The sequence below is a fragment of the Mastigoproctus giganteus genome, chromosome 6, assembly GCF_048544385.1.
Source record: "Mastigoproctus giganteus isolate SK-2022 chromosome 6, ASM4854438v1, whole genome shotgun sequence".
Taxonomy (NCBI): Eukaryota; Metazoa; Arthropoda; class Arachnida; order Uropygi; family Thelyphonidae; genus Mastigoproctus; species Mastigoproctus giganteus.
In genome coordinates this window covers 163,536,594-163,555,077 of record NC_143580.1, presented here as the reverse complement: position 1 = coordinate 163,555,077, position 18,484 = coordinate 163,536,594, and the positions used below count along the sequence as shown (strand labels likewise).

Genomic DNA, 18,484 nt, shown 5'->3' with positions numbered 1-18,484 from the left:
GCCATGGATAAATGGCTGAACTTAAATAAGAATAGCAATGACGCAGATAATAATGCTACAAACTCTTCTCAGGCAGGACAAAATATTGAAAAACAGGCATCTTACAAAATTTGTATGTGCGAAAAAGAAAATATGATGAGTCTTTTCTTCAATTTGGCTTTACATTTCAAAATTGTAAGGGTAATGAACAACCTCTTTGTTTGATCTGCAATGAATTATTGGCTCCGGAGAGTATGAAACCATCAAAATTAAAAAGACATCTTGAATCAAAGCATGTTTCGTATGTCAATAAACCAAAAGAATATTTTGAAAGACTGTATAAATCTTTAAATAAAGAAAAAAAATCCTTTGAAAAATTTATAACCGTTAGTGAAAAATGTTTACTAGCGTCATATGAAGTTTCATACTGTATTGCTAAAAATAAAAAGCCGTTCACCATTGGAAAAGATCTTGTATTACCTGCTGCTATTAAAATGGTAGAAATACTACATGGAAGTAAATATGGCGATGATATTCGAAAAATTCCTTTGTCGAACGACACTGTCTCGAATAGAATTTCTGATATTAACAAGGACCAATTAGTGCAACTTATTACAAGAATTAAAGAAAGCCCAAAATTTTCAATTCAGTTGGACGAAACAACTGATATTACTAAATTGGCTCAGTTGTTAGTATATGTCAGGTACGTTTATAAAGAAAGCGTGGAGGAAGAATTGTTATTTTGTCGTACTATGGAAGACCATACTACAGGGAAAGACATATATTGTAAAGTTGATGAATTTTTAAAAACTGAAGGTTTAGAATGGAAAAATTGCTGTGGAATATGCACAGATGGTGAAAGAGCGATGACCGGCAAAAATTTTGGTTTTAAATCATTTTTTCAAGCCGCTCATTATGATCATATAACTTTTACTCACTGCCTTATTCACCGAGAGGCCCTTGCAGCAAAAAAATTAGCACCAGAATTGAACGATGTGCTTCAGGATGCTGTTAAGATTATAAATTTTATTAAGAGCCATGCCCTTAACAGCCGCTTATTTTCAAATCTCTGTAAGGATACGGATTCCAACTACACAACTTTATTATTACATGCAGAAGTAAGATGGTTGTCAAGAGGTCAAAGTTTAAGAAGATTATTGCCATTAAAGGACGAGATCGAAATATTTTTAACTGAACGAAAATGTGAACTTGCTGCTTTTTTTCAAAATGACTTATGGCTATCCAAGCTGTGTTATTTGTCAGATATTTTTGTGAAATTAAACGATCTCAACTTGTCTCTCCAAGGAAAAAATTGCGATATATTTACTTTGAATGATAAAATTGAAAGTTTTATCAAAAAGATCAACATTTGGAAAAGTAAGGTAGAAAAAAATTCGTTCGCAATGTTTTCCAGTGTCGACAATTTTATAATCGAGAAAATTCATTGTAAAACTTTTATTGCAAAAATTATTGTAGATCACTTAAAAGCGCTAGAAACACAGTTCCGTACATATTTTATATTAAATATTGATTTCCAAAAAATAGTTTGGATTCAAAAGCCGTTTTGGATTGGCTTAAGTGAGATTGATCACCTGCCACTTAAAGCTCAAGAGGAATTTGCTGAGTTTCGAGTGACTCAAACTTAAAACTACAATTTCAAAAAAAGTCCTTGACTGAATTCTGGATCGGAACTAGAACTGAATTTCCCACAATCGCTGATATGGCGTTAAATGTACTTCTGCCATTCAACACCACATATTTATGTGAAGTTACTTTCTCAGCTTTAACACACATTAAATCCCAGTATTGTTCAGCGCTAAAAAATGTTGAAGAGGTCTTACATCCAGCAGTGTCAAACATTCCACCAAGATTTAATTTGTTATGCAATAAAAAACAGGCACATCCATCTCATTAAATTTTTTACTTTAATTTTAATTTAATACTTACCACTCAACGACTGCGTTCGAATATATTCGAGCGAACTAAGACGGTCAGAATCCCCTTTTATTTATGTTATTGCAAAAAATGCAATTTTGATGAAAAATAGGGCATATAATCTTTGTAACTATAATAAATACAATTTTACAATTTTTTGTGCAATTTTTAATTTTAGATTTTTTTATGTTTCAAAACGAATTCTAAAACTATATATTTTCATATGTATATGTATATTGTTACCTAATAAATAAATCATCAAAAAATATTAATTTATCTTTCTTCTATATTTATAGGGGTCGCCAAGAAACTCGCAATCATAAATGGGGTCGTGAATGAAAAAAGTTTAAGAATCTGGTCTAGAGCACTCAGACTACAATCCACCTCAACAGAACCTTTTATTCACCTTGAGTTAACAACCGCAGCACAGAAAATGAAAAACAAGAAATTACCGGGCATCGATCTCCTTGAACCGGAGATTGTAAAAAAGACAATATAATATATCGCAGATCTGATCCTTAACCTGTTTAACCACTGCCTGAAAGAAAGCCACTTCCCAACTCACTGGAAAACTGCTGGTATCAGACTGATCCTGAAAAACCCAACAAAGCCACAAAATCTTCCAGAATCCTACCTACCGATAGTTCTTCCGTCAGTCATGAGCAAAGTTTTTGAGTACTAATCCTACAGAGGATGGAGAAGCAGTCAAGATTTGCAGCTCCGAAAATGCTAAATTTTTTATAAATATGTAGCCGTTTTATTGACTTAATTGTCATATTAAATTATTTTCTACAAATAGCTTTATAGTATAGTCAAGCTCCTTAGTTTATTTTGAATTTAGATAGCAATTTTGAGAATTAATACTTAGTGTCCTTAGATCTTACTGTTCATAACTTGCCGGCATTGTTATAGTATATTAGATCGATACAGAATGTCGCAACTTATATCTAGAACTGTTAACGTAAAACTAGATAGTGTAATAAGTAGCACTTTATTAGAAATCTGTTAGCTTAGTACGGTATTATCAATTAATCAGTAAAATTTATTAATCTTATTAAATTTCATTGTTAATTAAATTGTACATAAATAGAATCATGACCCAGACTAGAGCAGCAAAGCAACGTGGACAAAACAGTGGGAGTGCTGTGGCTCCGGGGAGAACTGAAGGGGGTGATTCTCCAATGCATTACAGTCTAAAAAAATGTGCAATGTTTGCGGATCTTTCTGGAACAGAACACGATCTAGCCAAGGAGGATGTCTGTGTGTGTTAGGTGCAGAGAGTGTGTAAAGAAATTAGGCAGCAACTCAGCATTCTGAGTGGCATCTATGAGAGTTTGAAGTGTATGGTAGATGCCCTCGAATGTATTAAAGTGAGGGACCATCAAGCTCTCAGCTGCCCAACTCAATGCCAGAGCTCACTTCTGTGCATCAGACAACACAGCAGCAATCTCCAATGCAGAATGCACTGGTCCCACAGGAGCTAGTTATTATCGGTGACTATTGTCAGGGAGATGGAGAAAATATTATGCAAAAAGGACAGGTGAAACAGGACCAGAGTATGTCTGCCAGGGGGTGAAATTGATGACGTTGTAGAGCAGATATCTTTTAAGGGCGCAAAAGGTGATATTGTTGTACACGTTGGCACTAATGACCTTAGGTGTAAGAGATCTGCAGATTCACTTAACAAGTATAGGTCAATGCTGAAAAAAGTCACGAGTTAGGGTTAAATTTGAAAATGTCTGGTATTCTGCCCAAACACGATCGGAGGGAGTATATGATGAGAGCCTTGTCAATCAATTTGGCCCTAGATTGTGCAAGGCTCATTGGGTAGAATTTTTTTTCAGCATGGTCTGCTCTTGCTAACAGGAGACTGCTTCTACAGGAATTGAATACACTTAAATAGAAAGGGTTCAAGAATATTTTCTGATGCTATCGGGGCAGTGTTAGGTGGGTCAGAAAACTGCTAGCTGGGGAGGATTCACAGACTAAAAGATTAACAATAGCCACAGGCAGAGAGATGAAAGTGATTCTTGCACTGATCCTATTCTAAGGGGAAGCAGCCTAGAGAGCAATTTGCTTGGGATTTCAAGAGCTGCTAGGAGTCATCATGGAACAAGTAAATATATGGGCTGTGTTAGGGTAACGAAAAGTAGGAATAGGTGCATGTATATGTACTTGCATGTACACCAATGCTAGAATTATAGTAAATAAATTTGATGAATTTTAAGTGCTGGTCAAGACATCAAAGGCAGATATTTTATGGGATACCAGGATATGCTGTTAGTTAAGAAACTAAAAGTCTAACGAAGTGCATTCAGTTGAAATGGGTGGACAGTGCAACGTTGAATCAGTTTGATGTGACATAAACACTGGGAAAGGGAAAATGAGAGTAGGAATGTGTTATGTTGTTGTTGTTTGGTTTTTAGGAGCATTAGCAACTAAGGCCATATTGCTCCGGGGATATGCGGTGGTCATTCCCTGACCTTTCCGCATCCTTGGTATTTGGTGGTCAGGGCTCGAACTCCGGTCTAATCAAGAAGCGTGTGCTACGCACTGCTACTCTTGCCCACCTGGCTACAGAGGCGCCTAGGAATGTGTTATACGCTTAATGACTCTGATGAGTAGAACGACCAATTGTGCACAGAAATAGAGTGGGCCAGTAAATCAGATGAGTCTTATAATGGGGGATTTTAATTTTTGAGATATTGACTGGGAATTTGTGGATTGGTCACACACACTAGCAAGCCTTTTGTGGATTTATTGGAGGATTGTTTTCTACAGCAACACATTCAACAAGCAACCAGAGGGAGTAATACTCTTGATCTGATTATCAGCAGTGATTATTCACGCACTAAGAATTTGCAAATAAAGGAACCACTAGGTAACAGTGATCACAGTGTGATGATATGAGATTTACTTAAAGATGCAACTGCCATCAAGGGTAAAAGGAAGGGTTTTTTCTTTCATAGTGGTGACTACAGTGGTCTCAGTTTTTAAATTCTATACAGTGAGATCAACTGAGGTTAAAAACAGCAAATTCTAAATGGGAAGCCTTCAAGGAATTATCTTGGAAGCTACTAGGCTTTTCATACCAAGAAATACTATACAAGATTTAGACCAAATGGATGTCAGACAAAGTAATGAGGCTCATATCAGAGAAAAATGTGACACAGAAGCCTATGGCAGATATAAGCTAGTCTGTAATCAAGTCAAAAAGGAGGTTAGGCAAGCGAAGGCTAATTATAAAAATCCTTGGCAAAGGATGCAAAGAAAAACAATAGACTCTACTTATGTAAACTCTAGGAGGAAGAGGATGAAACAGGTTGGTTCACTTGATATTGGTGGTTCGACTGTTCATGATCCTGCTCAGACAGCTAACAAACTGAATGAGTATTCTGCATCTACATATGAGGAATTCTGTAAAGGAAGGGGAGAACAGAAATTTACTAAACTAACAGGGAGCTAAATGATTTTGTAATAATGGAGAGAAAAGTGGAGGAGAAATTGTTGAAGTTAAACATAAAAAAGGCACCTGGGGTGGATGGAATCTACCCATTTATATTAAAGGCAGCAAGGGAACAAAAGCAAACCCTTAGCCAATTATTATAAGAGCATCCTTAGATTCAGGGAACTCCTCATGGACTGGAGATATGCAAATGTATCCCCAATTCACAAAGAGGGTTCAAAGGGTAACACAAATAATTATAGACCAGTTAGTTTAACTTCTGTTCTGGGAAAAGTAATGGAGTCATTGGTTAAAGAAGTGCTGCAGGATCACTGAGACAAGACTGCAGTAATAGTTAGCATTTCAGATAGCATGGGTTTGTTAAGGGGAGGTCTTGTCTGACCGATTTGAATGGAAACTACAATGTGACCACAAAGGATGCAAAAAATAATTTTGATATCATATATTTGGATTACAGGGAAGCTTTTGATACTGTTGCACACGGAAGACTGCTGTACAAATTGGAGCAGTATGGCATTAAGAACAAGTTGCTACAATGGATAAAGGATTGGTTGAGTGGGAGACAGCAGAGAATGGCAATAAATGAGCACCACTCTACATGGACAAATGTTATTAGTGGAGTCCCCCAGGGTTCAGTGCTGGGCCCATTGTTGTTTTGTGTATTTATCAATGATACCAATGAAGGTATATCTGACTTACTGTTCAAGTTTGCAGATGATACAAAGGTTGGCAGGGTTGTTAACGATAGTAAAGAGAGTATGCTACTGCAACAGGATCTAAGAAAGTTAGGCAGATGGGCTGATAAGTGGCAACTAAAGTTTAACATTGACAAATGCAAAGTACTGCATATGAATAGCAGTAACCCAAGAGAAACATACCAACTGAGTGGTACTACACTCAGGAAAGTGGAGAATGAAAGAGACCTGGGGATAATTGTGCAGTCAGATATGAAGTTCTCTGAGCAGTAATCAGAGGCTACCACATGATGTGGTAGCCTCTGATGGGCTACCACAGCAGGTCATGGAGTCTTGTCAATGATATATAGGAATTTTGCTAACAGAGAAAAGGAAGTGATTATCTCTTTGTATAAGGCAATGGTCAGGCCACACCTTGAATACTGCATAGTAGTCTGGAGGCTTCATTTTAGGTAAAGATGTTTAGTTGCTAGAACAAGTACAAAGAAGGGCAACAAGATTGGTGAGAGGAATAAAAAAGTATGGTTATGAAGAAAGGCTTCAATTCTGCAAGTTGCAGCATCTGGAGAATAGGCACCTGTGATGTGATCTGATTGAGGTGTATAAGTCCTTGAATGGTTTGAGCAGGCTCAATGCAGATGGGATATGTCCGCTTGCTCAGATTAAGAACCTGAGGAGGCATAGATTCAAATTGAGGTAAGACAGTTATAGAATAGATGTGCAGACGTTTGCCTGAACAGACTTCCATCTGTTGTTGTGGAAATTGATAGTTTAATAAATTTATGGCCGAAGTAGACAAACACCTGGAGTGACCAGATGGGTAAAATGGGAATTTTTTTTGGCTGATGCTACATAAGCTTGCTTTCTTGCATCATATGTCTCAACTAATGCTAATCTCTAGAATATATCTAACAACAGAACAAAACATTCACCAACTGAGACAACAACTACTACTGGACTATAACCTTCGCCTTGTTGTGATTTCTCCTGACCATGGAAATTCCACTGTATGGCACCTTTGGCATTGCCTTATACAGAGGGACAATCACCTTTTCCCTGCTAGCAAAATTCCTATATATCATTGACAAAATCCAATGACCTGCCCTGGTAGCCTGTCTGCATTGCTCCGTAGACTTCATATCTGAGACTGCACAATTACTCCCAGCTCTTTTTCATTTTCTACCACCTTAAGTGTAGTACCACACAGTTGGTACGTTTCTCTGGGGTTACTTCTACCCATATGCAGAACTTTGCAGTTGTCAAGGTTAAACTTCAGTTGCCACTTCTTAGCCCATCTGCCCAAATTTTCTAGATCCTGTTGCAGTAGCACACTGCCATTAACAACCCTGCCAACCTTTGTATCATCTGCAAACTTTGACACTAAACCTGATATACCTTCATCAATATCATTGATAAATATACAAAACAACAGTGGACCCAACACCGAACCCTGTGGGACTCCACTAATAACATTAGTCCACGAAATTAATGGAGGCACTGGTTAAAGAAGCACTGCAGGATCATCTTGACAAGAATTCAGTTATAGCTCAGACACAGCACGGTTTTGTTAAGGAAAGGTCTTGCCTGACTAATTTGATTGGATACTATGGTGTAGTCACAAAAGAATTGGATGCAGGGAATAACTTTGATATTATATATTTGGATCTTAGAAAGGCTTTTGATACTGTTGCACATGGAAGACTGCTGCACAAATTGGAGCAGTGGGACATTGGCGGCAAATTGTTGCTATGGATAAAGGGATGGTTGAGTGGCAGAAGACAGAGTGGTAATCAATGGACACTGCTCATCGTGGACTAATATTATTAGTGGAGTTCCTCAGGGTTCAGTGTTGGGTCCATTGTTGTTTTCTGTATTTATAAATAATACTGATGATGGTAAATCAAGCTTAATGTCCAAGTTGGCAGATAATACAAAGGTTGGCAGGGTTGTTAAGGATGCTACTGATGCTATGCTGCTGCAACAGAATCTGGAAAGGTTGAGCAGATGGGCTGAGAGGTGGCAAATGAAGTTTAACATTGACAAATGTAAAGTACTACAAAGGGGAAACAGCAACCCCAGAGCAACGTATCAATTGTGTTACTACGCTGACAGTGGTAGAGAATGAAAAGGACCTGGGGGTAATTGTGCAGGCGGATATGAAGTTCTCTGAGCAGTGCAGACGGGCTGCAAGAATAGCTCATGGTGTCTTATCAATGATATACAGAAATTTTAATAGCAGGGATAAGGAGGTGATTATTCCCTTGTATAAGGCAATGGTCAGGCTGCACCTTGAGTACCGTATAAGGGTCTGGAGGCCTCATTTCAAGAAGGATGTAGAGCTGCTGGAACGGGTACAGAGAAGGGCAACAAGGTTGGTAAGCGGAACGAAGGGTTGCTCTTACGAAGAAAGGCTTAAGTTTTGCAAATTACAGTGTCTGGAGACTAGGCACCGGCAAGGTGATCTGACAGAGGTGTACAAAGCCTTGAATGACTTGAGCATGCACAATGCTGATGGGATACTGCCTCTTGCTCAGACTTGCTTTCTTGCATCATATGCCTCTACTAACGCTAAGAGCAGCACCCAATGATTACCACCCTCTGCCTTTTTCCACTCAACCATCCTTTTATCCATTGTAGCAACTTACCCTTAATACCATTCTGCTGCAATTTGTACAATAGTCTTCTATGCACAACAGTGTCAAAAGCTTTCCTGAAATCCAAATATATGATATCAAAATTATTTTTTGCATCCAATTCCTTTGTAACCACATCATAATATTCTATCAAATTTGTCAGACAAGACTTTCCCTTAACAAACCCATGCTGTGTCTGAATTATTGCTGCAGTCTTGTCTAGATGACCCTGCAATGCATCTTTAACCAGTGACTCCATTATTTTACCAGGAACAGAAGTTAAACTAATTGGTCTGTAATTACTCATAATACCCTTCGTGAATTGGGGACACATTTGCACATCTCCAGTCCGTGGGGACCTCTGAGTCCAAAGGATGCTCTCATAATTAATAAATTTTCTGTTTTATACTCCGGGACGACCAAACGGTCAGAGGAGTTTACAAGATACACAGAATACAAGAAACAGCACCATATTCAGCAGTCATGGGCTTGAACCCCCGGTCACTCAAGGCACGTGTACTTGTGCACCCACGCGCCTGACCACTAGGCTACGGGGGCCTAATTATGGCTAAGGATTTGCTTAGTTGCTTTGCCGCCTACTTTAATATAACTGGATAGATCCCATCCACTCCAGGTGCCTTTCTTATGTTTAACTTCAACAATTTCTCCTCCACTTTGCTCTCAGTTATTACAAAATCATTAAGCACCCTACTACAATTTGATAACCTTCTGCCATTTTAAAACCTTAATAACTCCTCATGTGTGAATGTAGATGCAAAATACTCAATTCAGTTTGTTTGCTATCTGAGCAGAATCATCAACAGTCAAACCATCGATATCAAGAGAACCAATCAGATTCATCCCCTTCCTTTTAGAGTTTATATAAGTAAAGAAATCCCTGCTGTTTTTCTTAGCATCCTTTGCCAAAGATTTCTCGTAATCTACCTTCGCCTGCCTAACCTCCTTTGTGACAAGACTTCAGTTATAGCTCGGACACGGCATGGTTTTTTTAAGGGAAAGTCTTGCCTGACCAATTTGATTGGATACTATGATGTGGTCACAAAGGAACTAGATGCAGGGAATAACTTTGATATCATATATTTGGATCTTAGAAAGGCTTTTGATACTGTTGCACATGGAAGACTGCCGAACAGATTGGAGCAGTGTGCATTGGAGGCAAATTGCTGCTATGGATAAAGGGATGTTTGAGTGTGACAAGACAGAGTGGTAATCAATGGACACTGCTCATCGTGGAGTAATGATATTAGTGGAGTCCCCCAGGGTTCAGTGTTCAGCCCATGTTGTATTCTGTATTTATAAATGATATTGATGATGGTATATCAAACTTAATGTCCAAGTTTGCAGACGATACAAAGGTTGGCAGGGTTATTAAGGACTTTAATGACAGTACGCTGCTGCTGCAACAGGATTTAGAAAAGTTGAGTAGATGAGCTGAGAGGTGGCAAATGAAGTTTAACATTGACAAATGTAAAGTACTACATATGGGAAGCAGTAACCCCAGAGTAACATATCAACTCTGTGGTACTACACTGACAGTGGTAGAGAACAAAAAGGACCTGGGGGTAACTGTGCAGGCAGATATGAAATTTTCTGAGCAGTGCAGACGGTCTGCAAGAGTAGCTCATGGTGTCTTGTCAATGATATACAGGAATTTTTCTAGCAGGGATAAGGAGGTGATTATTCTTCCGCCTTAAAATAAAATATATAATATTCTTAAAATTTAATATTCCTTAAAAATTTCCAAATATAGCCTATAATACTCTTTTCAAAAAATTCACAAAGTTTATTCTAAACCGGTAATGAGATCGCAGATTCTCTACAAGGAAAAATTACAATAAATTATTAGCATTTGTCCAATTTTATGAAAATTAGCGGGTCTCGGCTACTCAAGTTGTCTGTACAACTGTCTAATAAAGTTTCGAGACTTTAGAACCTCCACATATATTTTTTACTCTGTGTCAAAGAGAAGAATGATGATATCCAGCTCAGGTCCCTGGGTGTGCCAAGCCCATACTCACCAGATGTGAGCCGCTGGGGTACCCAACATATTGCATATTACTGGATGTCTTCAGCAATAAAAGGCATTTTGAAAATGTTTTATGCTCAAAACATAAGCCTTTACATCCTTTGAAAGGTGTTGATTCGAATGATTCCAGATAATCCACCTGTTCCAGAGGCAAACAGATATGACACTATCTTCTGTATTATCTGGAAATAATAATGTTTGCAAGTACTCACACATGGCAATAATTCTGTTAATAAATATGTGCTCAACCTTGTCTGTCTACCTCCAACCTCTCACTCACACAAGTAACAGAAACAGTTGTACTGTGAGTATATATACAATTTATCTGTATATCTATTGCATATTTTTTGTTTCCTCTTTATTTTGCTTAGCATTACATTAAAACGTTTAAGCAAAAGCAAAGGAAGTATCTGGATCACCCTGACAATTTCTGCTAAACCTTCATGATGTTAAGTTTTTATCTTACACAGAAATTGCAATATGAAAATGCCTTTGATAAATTCAAAAAGTTAGGGACCATAGGCTGCTACCTAAACTGCCTACAAGGCAGAGGTTAGCAAAGTATGGATGTTGTTTGTATGAAGAATTTTAAAAAATATGGCCAAGCATTTTTTTTTTATCCTTTGCTTGTTAACATACTTTAATTAAATATATTGCAGTATATATTAATTTATAAAAGTATGTATACCCATAGCTAAATTTATGTTAAATCTGTTTATCTGCACTTCTCCTGGATGGGGGCAAGAAATTTAAATATATTTTAAGGGGGGAGACAAGGTATAAGTTTGGGAAACTTCTGCTATATGATAAATCCACCTTTTTACACATAAAACACATTTCTTTTAACACTGACACATATAACCGAAGAATATAGGTCGCATACGCCCGAGCCGAAAATGGTACTAAACAAGGAAACTAACGTAAAAAGTAACGTGACAACGAAAAGTAAAATACTTTCCAATTAGATTCGTCCTCATAACTTATAACAGGGTAATCATGATTGACGACAACACAAAAATTAAATATTCATACACCATATAAGTATTACATAGACAAAAACAGGTTAAATGTCAGATGTTTATTTTTGTTCAACATGTAATGAACATTAAAAACAGAAAATCCACATTAAGAACGCTTTCTGATCCATCTATGGCATAACATTTAACGTATCTCATCTAAATTTAATTAATTCTAATAACTATTATTTATTTCTTTCTTTTACCATACTCGATGCTCATTGACTTACCAAATGAATTATCCATCCTACCTCCGCATATAAACGGTTTCGTTACTTCTGATGAGTAGTGCTGCCCTCTAAACAAAGTACCGACCATATGAAGCCATTAGATTTCTAAAGCATTGACACTCGTTTTTTAAGTTTTTTTTTTTTTTTTTTCAAATCCACAAATTCGGTTACATTCAGTAGATGAAAATGGGTGGGAGAGAAGGGGATCTCCCACTGGATCGCCATACCCTACTCCACATTCCAATGTCAAAAAGAATGGTGGAATCGAACAGTCTATATTTTAATTTTTTTAGCCGCCTAAAAAATATATTTTTTTTGGGAAATCAGGACCCACGATCGTCTATACCAGAGTTCTGAGTTCTTCACCTTTAGAGCAGAAAACACCCATTTTGTTATCAAAATATGTTCTCACATCCTTTACCAAAAAACGTTCGGTTAGGTATATATAAGATCTTTGTACGTTTTTTTAAACCTATGATATAAACATAAACATTATAGAAAGATTGGGGGTTGGGTAAAAGACTACAAAATCTTTAAAATTTAGAACAAAAAAAAAAAAAAAAACAGGAATCACAGAGGAATTATATATTTAATTTAATTTGATTTAAAATTAAATTACAAGCTCGATAAACCTTCAGCTGCCGTTTCTGATCAATAATATTCATGAAACGAAGCATTTTTTTCTGAAATACCCACTCGCATGTCATTACTCACATTTAAGCAACTCTGGACTTTGTAATGAGTGACGAAAATTCCAATTGACACCACTAAGTTGTCCCAAATGGAACTAGTATTTCCAGCGATATATTGGGGAAATGGTATTAGTTCCTCAACTATATATAGTTGAGGAAATGGTATTAGCTGAGCATAGCAGAAATGTTCCAGCTTCATTGTTTCAAACTCCGTTGTGGTTAGGAGCGCGAGTGCAGTAGTACACGTCCTTTGAGTGGACCGAGGTTCAAGCCCGTGACTGCTAAATGCGATTAACATTTGTATTGATTGGTTTATTGTAAACTCCACTGACCTGATGGTCGTGCCGGAGTATAAACAAGAACATTATATTCACACATGACGAATTCTTTAGGGAACGCGAAGTCAGGCGTTTATGCAACTCTAACGAGTTCAATGGTTTTGTGATAACTAAGAGGAAAGTGGAAGAGAAATTGAAGCAAAACATACAAAATGTGCCTGAGTTGAATGGAATCTATCCAGTTATATTAAGGGACACAGCAAAGGAGGAACGCAAACCCTTAGCTATATTTACGAGAGCATCCTTGGATTCAGGGGAAGTCCATATGGACTGGAAATGTGCGAACATATCCCCAAACCAAAAAAGGAGAATCGAAAGGTAACAAGTAATCACGGAGCCTGACAGCTTAACGCCTATACCCAAGAAAATTATGGAGTCACTGGTTAAAAAACTAATACAGAACTATATAGACAAATATGCAGTTATAATGCAGTCGCAGCACGGATTTTCCCAGCCAGCCCATTGCTGTTTTCCATATTTATAATTTATGAAGGTTTAGCAGGCTCCCAGATTAGTAAGTATATACAGCCAACTTCACAAAGTGTTTACAGTGCCTCGCTATGGCAACTTGGTGTAATGCTCATTTATTTTGTGTGTACCTCACATATTTTGCGAATATGAATAAATTGCATCGTGTATTTTCGAAAGAAGGATATAGTGGCTTAGTGTTTGGATTGGGTGTGCTACCAGTGGTTCCCACAGCTGTGCCATTGTATCTCTTGTGCGGAAACACAGAACTCTGTGAAAGCCAGAAGTGTGAGTTGTGTGATGTTTTGGTAGATGTTGTGTTATTCATTTAGCCCGCCAGTACTTCTGGGAGGTAAGCCAGGCAATCACATATTCTCTGGTCTCTGCTAGGGTCGCCTAGTCAGAACCTTGCCAAGGATGAGGCGAACAAGGCTCTTTCCCCTGAGGTTAAAAGCTGAAAGGGGCGCCAAAAAAAAAATTAAATAATTGCCAACGTTTTCGATTTAAAAAAATGAAACAGTTCATTATTTATTTTTTGTCATTCATTTATTTTTATTAAAACGTACCAGAAATGTATTTTAAATAAGTCATATTTTTTTAATATATTGGGGGATGGCTCAATTTTCCATGCTTGCCTCCAGTACTAAAATGGCTGGCTCGATACAGTCCTCCCCTGAGTTTCCTGGCAGAGACAAAAAAAAAAAAAAAAAAAAAAAAGTTAGAGTGTGTGGGGTTTAGAGAAGGAAGGAGAGCAAACAGTAAGAAATATTGGGGAAGTAGGTGAAAATTATGATGTTAGGGTCCTACGTAAATGATTATATCTACCCATATATTTATTTTGTCTTAGAAGTAGGTGAAGGAATCCCCAAGGCAGGTTAAAGTTGAACTCCATCAGGCGAAAGAAGGGGTAAGGATGGATTGGTCAAAGGGTACTAGGCAGGGAGCCTAGTATGAGTTCTTCTGGAAGTGGTCAAGAATTGTCCTACATACAGTTCTGTTATTACTGGTGGGCGTCTTGGTTCAGTGGATATATCTCTCACTGTTGTGGACTGTTCGTGTCTATGTCTTTGTTGTGTCAGGATGGTTCTTCTTCTTGTGAAGAGATCCCTTATAAAGCAGAAAAAGACACTGTATCCCTCTTCAGAGTCTAGGAGGTGAGATTCTTGATCCTTCGGCATAAATCTGACCTTTATGATACCATACAACGGAGGAGGTCCTCATACAGCTGGCCACAGTGCTGGTCCTCATACAGCTGGTCCTCATACAGCTGGCCGTTGTGCCACAGCTCAAATCGAAAGAAGAGAGTGTGTTTAGTGTCAAACGGTACCAGGAGTTTCCCCCATCTCCGTTTAGTATACATTTCAGGTGTGAAACAGAACGCTGTCAATGCCAGCGGTTTAAAAGTGTATCAATCTTGTATATGTGTAGTGTCGTGTACCATTGTTCCTCTGGTCATTTCATCACTGCGCCCCTAATAGGACCCAACGTTGCCCACACTCCGTCCTATGGAGGCAGACCAGGTAGACAAGTATTATAGTTATTTATTCTGGCAGGACCTACCACATAATTTCCTGAGATTTCAGTGGCTAGGACCTAAATAACAACCTGCTATAGATAGGCAGAGTCAGCCAAAAGGAGTACTAGTTATGCGATTTGATGCCATTAGTTTTTGGGTGTAGGGCTCAAACAATTTAACAATGATTCGAACGCTAGTATGCTAGTAGTTGTAAATTAGAGGGGGAGACTGAAGGCTGAGGAGAAAAGACAGAGATATAGGGTCCATAGAGAAGATACCCCCAAATCAGTGGAGCAGGCCAGCCCCACCAGAGCGGAAAGACGGACGACGAGGGGGGGGAGAGAGTGGAGTGTGTGTAGAGTGTGTTTAGTGTCAAACGGCACCAGGGGTTTCCCCCATCTCCGCGTAGTATACATTGTGGGTGTGAAACAGAACACTGTCAAAGCCAGAGGTTTAAAGTGTATGGATTTTGTATATGTGTAGTGTCGTGTACCGTTGTTCCTCTGGTCATTTAGCCGCTGGGCCCCTAAAGGGTTCCAACGTTGTCCACGCTCTGCCACGTGGAGGCAGACCAGGTACAGTAGTATTGTAGTTATTTACTCTGGCAGGTCCTGCCACCTAATTTCTTGAGATTTCAGTGGCTAGGACCTAAAAAAAAAAAAAACGCTACAGATAGGGGTCAGCCAAAAGGATTACTGATTATGCAACTGATGTTGTTATTAAGTTTTTGGGTGTAGGGCTCAGGCAATTTAGAGATGGTTCAGACGCTGTTTATAAGTTAGAGAAGGGAGAGGGAGACTGAGGGCTGGAGGGAAAGAGAGAGATAAGGGGTCCATAGAGAAGATGACCCCCAAATCAGTGGACTAGGCCCATGCCCCACCAGAGGGATGGCAAGGGGGAAGGCGACCAGGGGTAACCTCCCCCTGCCTGGGTGATGGAGGAAAATAACCATGCAAGGGAGCGTGGCAAGGAAATCTTAATGGCAGCAGCTTCAGCGCTTCTGTCCATTTGGTCACTGCATAACATCATAGTTTGTGAAGAGTCTAAATCAAGAAGATCCAAAGCAGTGTTGTCATCCATGGGACAGAGGTCACATCCCATTAGCGATGGTAGTCGTTGACAGTCCAGCTTGAATTTGGGCAAGACGAGTTCATCAGGTGTATATTCATTCCAGCTGTAGGGATCTTCTACTTGCGAAGAGCTCCTGGCAATATTGCGAGAAAGCCTTGTACTCTCTGTCGCTGTCCAACAAGTAATGCTCCTGGAATTTTGGGTTGAAGTTAATTCTAGTAATCAGAATGCACCGAAGGTCCTCATACAAAGGGCAGTCATACATTAGGTGAGTCCAACTCTCCAGCTCTCCACAGTGGCAGAGGGGATCATCAATAATTCCAAGACTTGAGAGTTTGGCTCTGATGGATCCGTGACCTGTTAGCAAGAAAGTTTCGTATAGGCCGGGGGAGAACCATGAAGGAGACTTGGGATATACCTTGTTGATACGTGGAATAAATTTCCTAGTGATAACTCCTTTAGTAGAATTAGCCCATCTATCTTGCCATGTCTGTTGCAAATGGAGGCTAAGGCGCTTCTTTTCAGCATTCAAGTTGTTAGTGGGATCAATGGTGTAGTCCATGAACAGAGGTAACCTCCTCCTCTCGCCCAGGGAGTGAAGGCATAGGACAACGCAAGGGAGCGTGGCTAGGAACGCCTAATGGCAGCAGCTGAGTTGTGCTGGTGGTTGTATCCTACCTGGGACATTATTCCACAGCATGCCGGCTAGGAACAGCCAACAGCATGGATGACCTTGTAGTCCGTAAGGTTTCCATGACCATCCGTCCATCTGGTGGAGAGGCTGAAATAGAACATGCAATATATAACATTTGGTCACACACACACACACAAATTTTTTTTGTTGTTTTACATTTTATAGTTTTTTTTTTTTAACTTCTTTTCTCTTTTCTTAACATTTTATAGTTTTTTTTTAACTTCTTTTCTCTTTTTCTTAACATTTTATAGGATTTTTTTCTCCTACATTTGAAGGCAACATTTTATAGTTTTTACATTTTACAACTTTTTTATACTTTTATTTTCATTCATCCATCATTCTCATTCACATGAGGAAGGGGTGACTTATTAAACAAGAAAAACTGACACAAAGCTGTGAATCCAGCCTGTCCAATTATTGCTTTTAAAATAATTTAATGCTTGTTTAACCATTGATTTAAAGACAAAGCAAAAATTTAAACAAGCAATAATTTAAAGAAAGCTCACACAATTAGTTATTGTTAATAAGATTGTTCTTTGGATGCTATTTAATTTTGCTCTGTTTCTAACTATGGCTGTGCGTTGGAACTATACGCCACCACCATAGGAGATTACAGGTAAAAACACTGCTCTGGAAATGAGTGCCAGGGTTCTGCGCTTGAGAGCCCAATCGGCTCAGCTGATTCTGGCAATCATTCCGGCATAGTTTTGGACTTTTTTGGCCCAGTATGACAGGTCTGAATAGATTGTTAATTTGGAGTCTACAATTAAGCCTAAGTATTTCAATTCTTGGACCATGTGAATTGAGGTATTATCTATTTTAATCACTAGTGGTCGTCTTATATTTAGATTTCCTTTCAGTAGGATACAATTAGTTTTTTCTGCCGAGATTTTGAGCATGTGGATTAGCGCCCGTTCCTGCAATTGTTTGAGTGCCACATTTGCTCTTTCTTCCACCACACTTTTGGTGTTACCTTTTACCAATAAGACAAGGTCGTCACAAAGGCGACCCTGTCTGTAAGGGCCTAAATCTTTTGTCAGGAATTCATCAAGCACACAGGTCCAAAAGAATGGACCTAGTACTGAACCCTGTGGGCAAACTTTTGTGACTGGGCGTTTTATTTCTTGGAACTGTGTGCGAACACAGTTCCAAGGTAACACATGTGTGTTACCAAGATATGTGTTTATACATTGATATAGATTTTTTGGTACATTTGTCTGGCGCAGTCTTCTGAAAATACGTGGCAACCAGAGGGTATCAAATGCACCGGTGAAGTCAACAGATATTGCCAGCATGTACTTCTGATCACTATTATGTACTGTTGTTAGAATGTAGTGCATGGCATCCTTAGTTGAGGATACTTGCTTGAAACCAACTTGCTGTTCAGAATTTAGGTTGGCTTCAGTATAATATAAAATAAATCTATAGAGCAGTAGGCGTTCCATTATTTTTCCTAGAACAGGCAATAAAGCTATAGGTCTATAATTTAGGTTCAGTAGGATTTTTTCCTGGATTCTTTAAGATTAATCTAATTATGGACAGTTTCCATGCTTGTGGGAACAAATCCTCAGCCAAGCAGTGATTAAATAAGTTCAGCAGAGTATCAGGAGAATTTTCTGCTAACTTTTTAATGGTCTCTGTTTTAATTAAGTCAGGTCCAGGGCACTTATTGTTTTTGGTTTTCAAGAGTGCTGCTTGAAGTTC

General features: G+C 38.6%; 1 protein-coding gene across 1 annotated transcript in view; it reads right to left on the bottom strand.

The window, feature by feature from the left end:
• The window catches only part of LOC150084715 (echinoderm microtubule-associated protein-like 2), a 364,524-nt gene extending 352,490 nt beyond the window's left edge, over nucleotides 1-12,034 (bottom strand). Inside the window, exon 1 of the mRNA XM_090376571.1 lies at nucleotides 12,002-12,034. Coding sequence (XP_090232697.1) covers nucleotides 12,002-12,017 — 16 coding nt within the window. The 5' untranslated portion in view covers nucleotides 12,018-12,034. The remainder of the gene's footprint in view (nucleotides 1-12,001) is intronic.
• Between the last annotated feature and the right edge of the window lie 6,450 nt (nucleotides 12,035-18,484).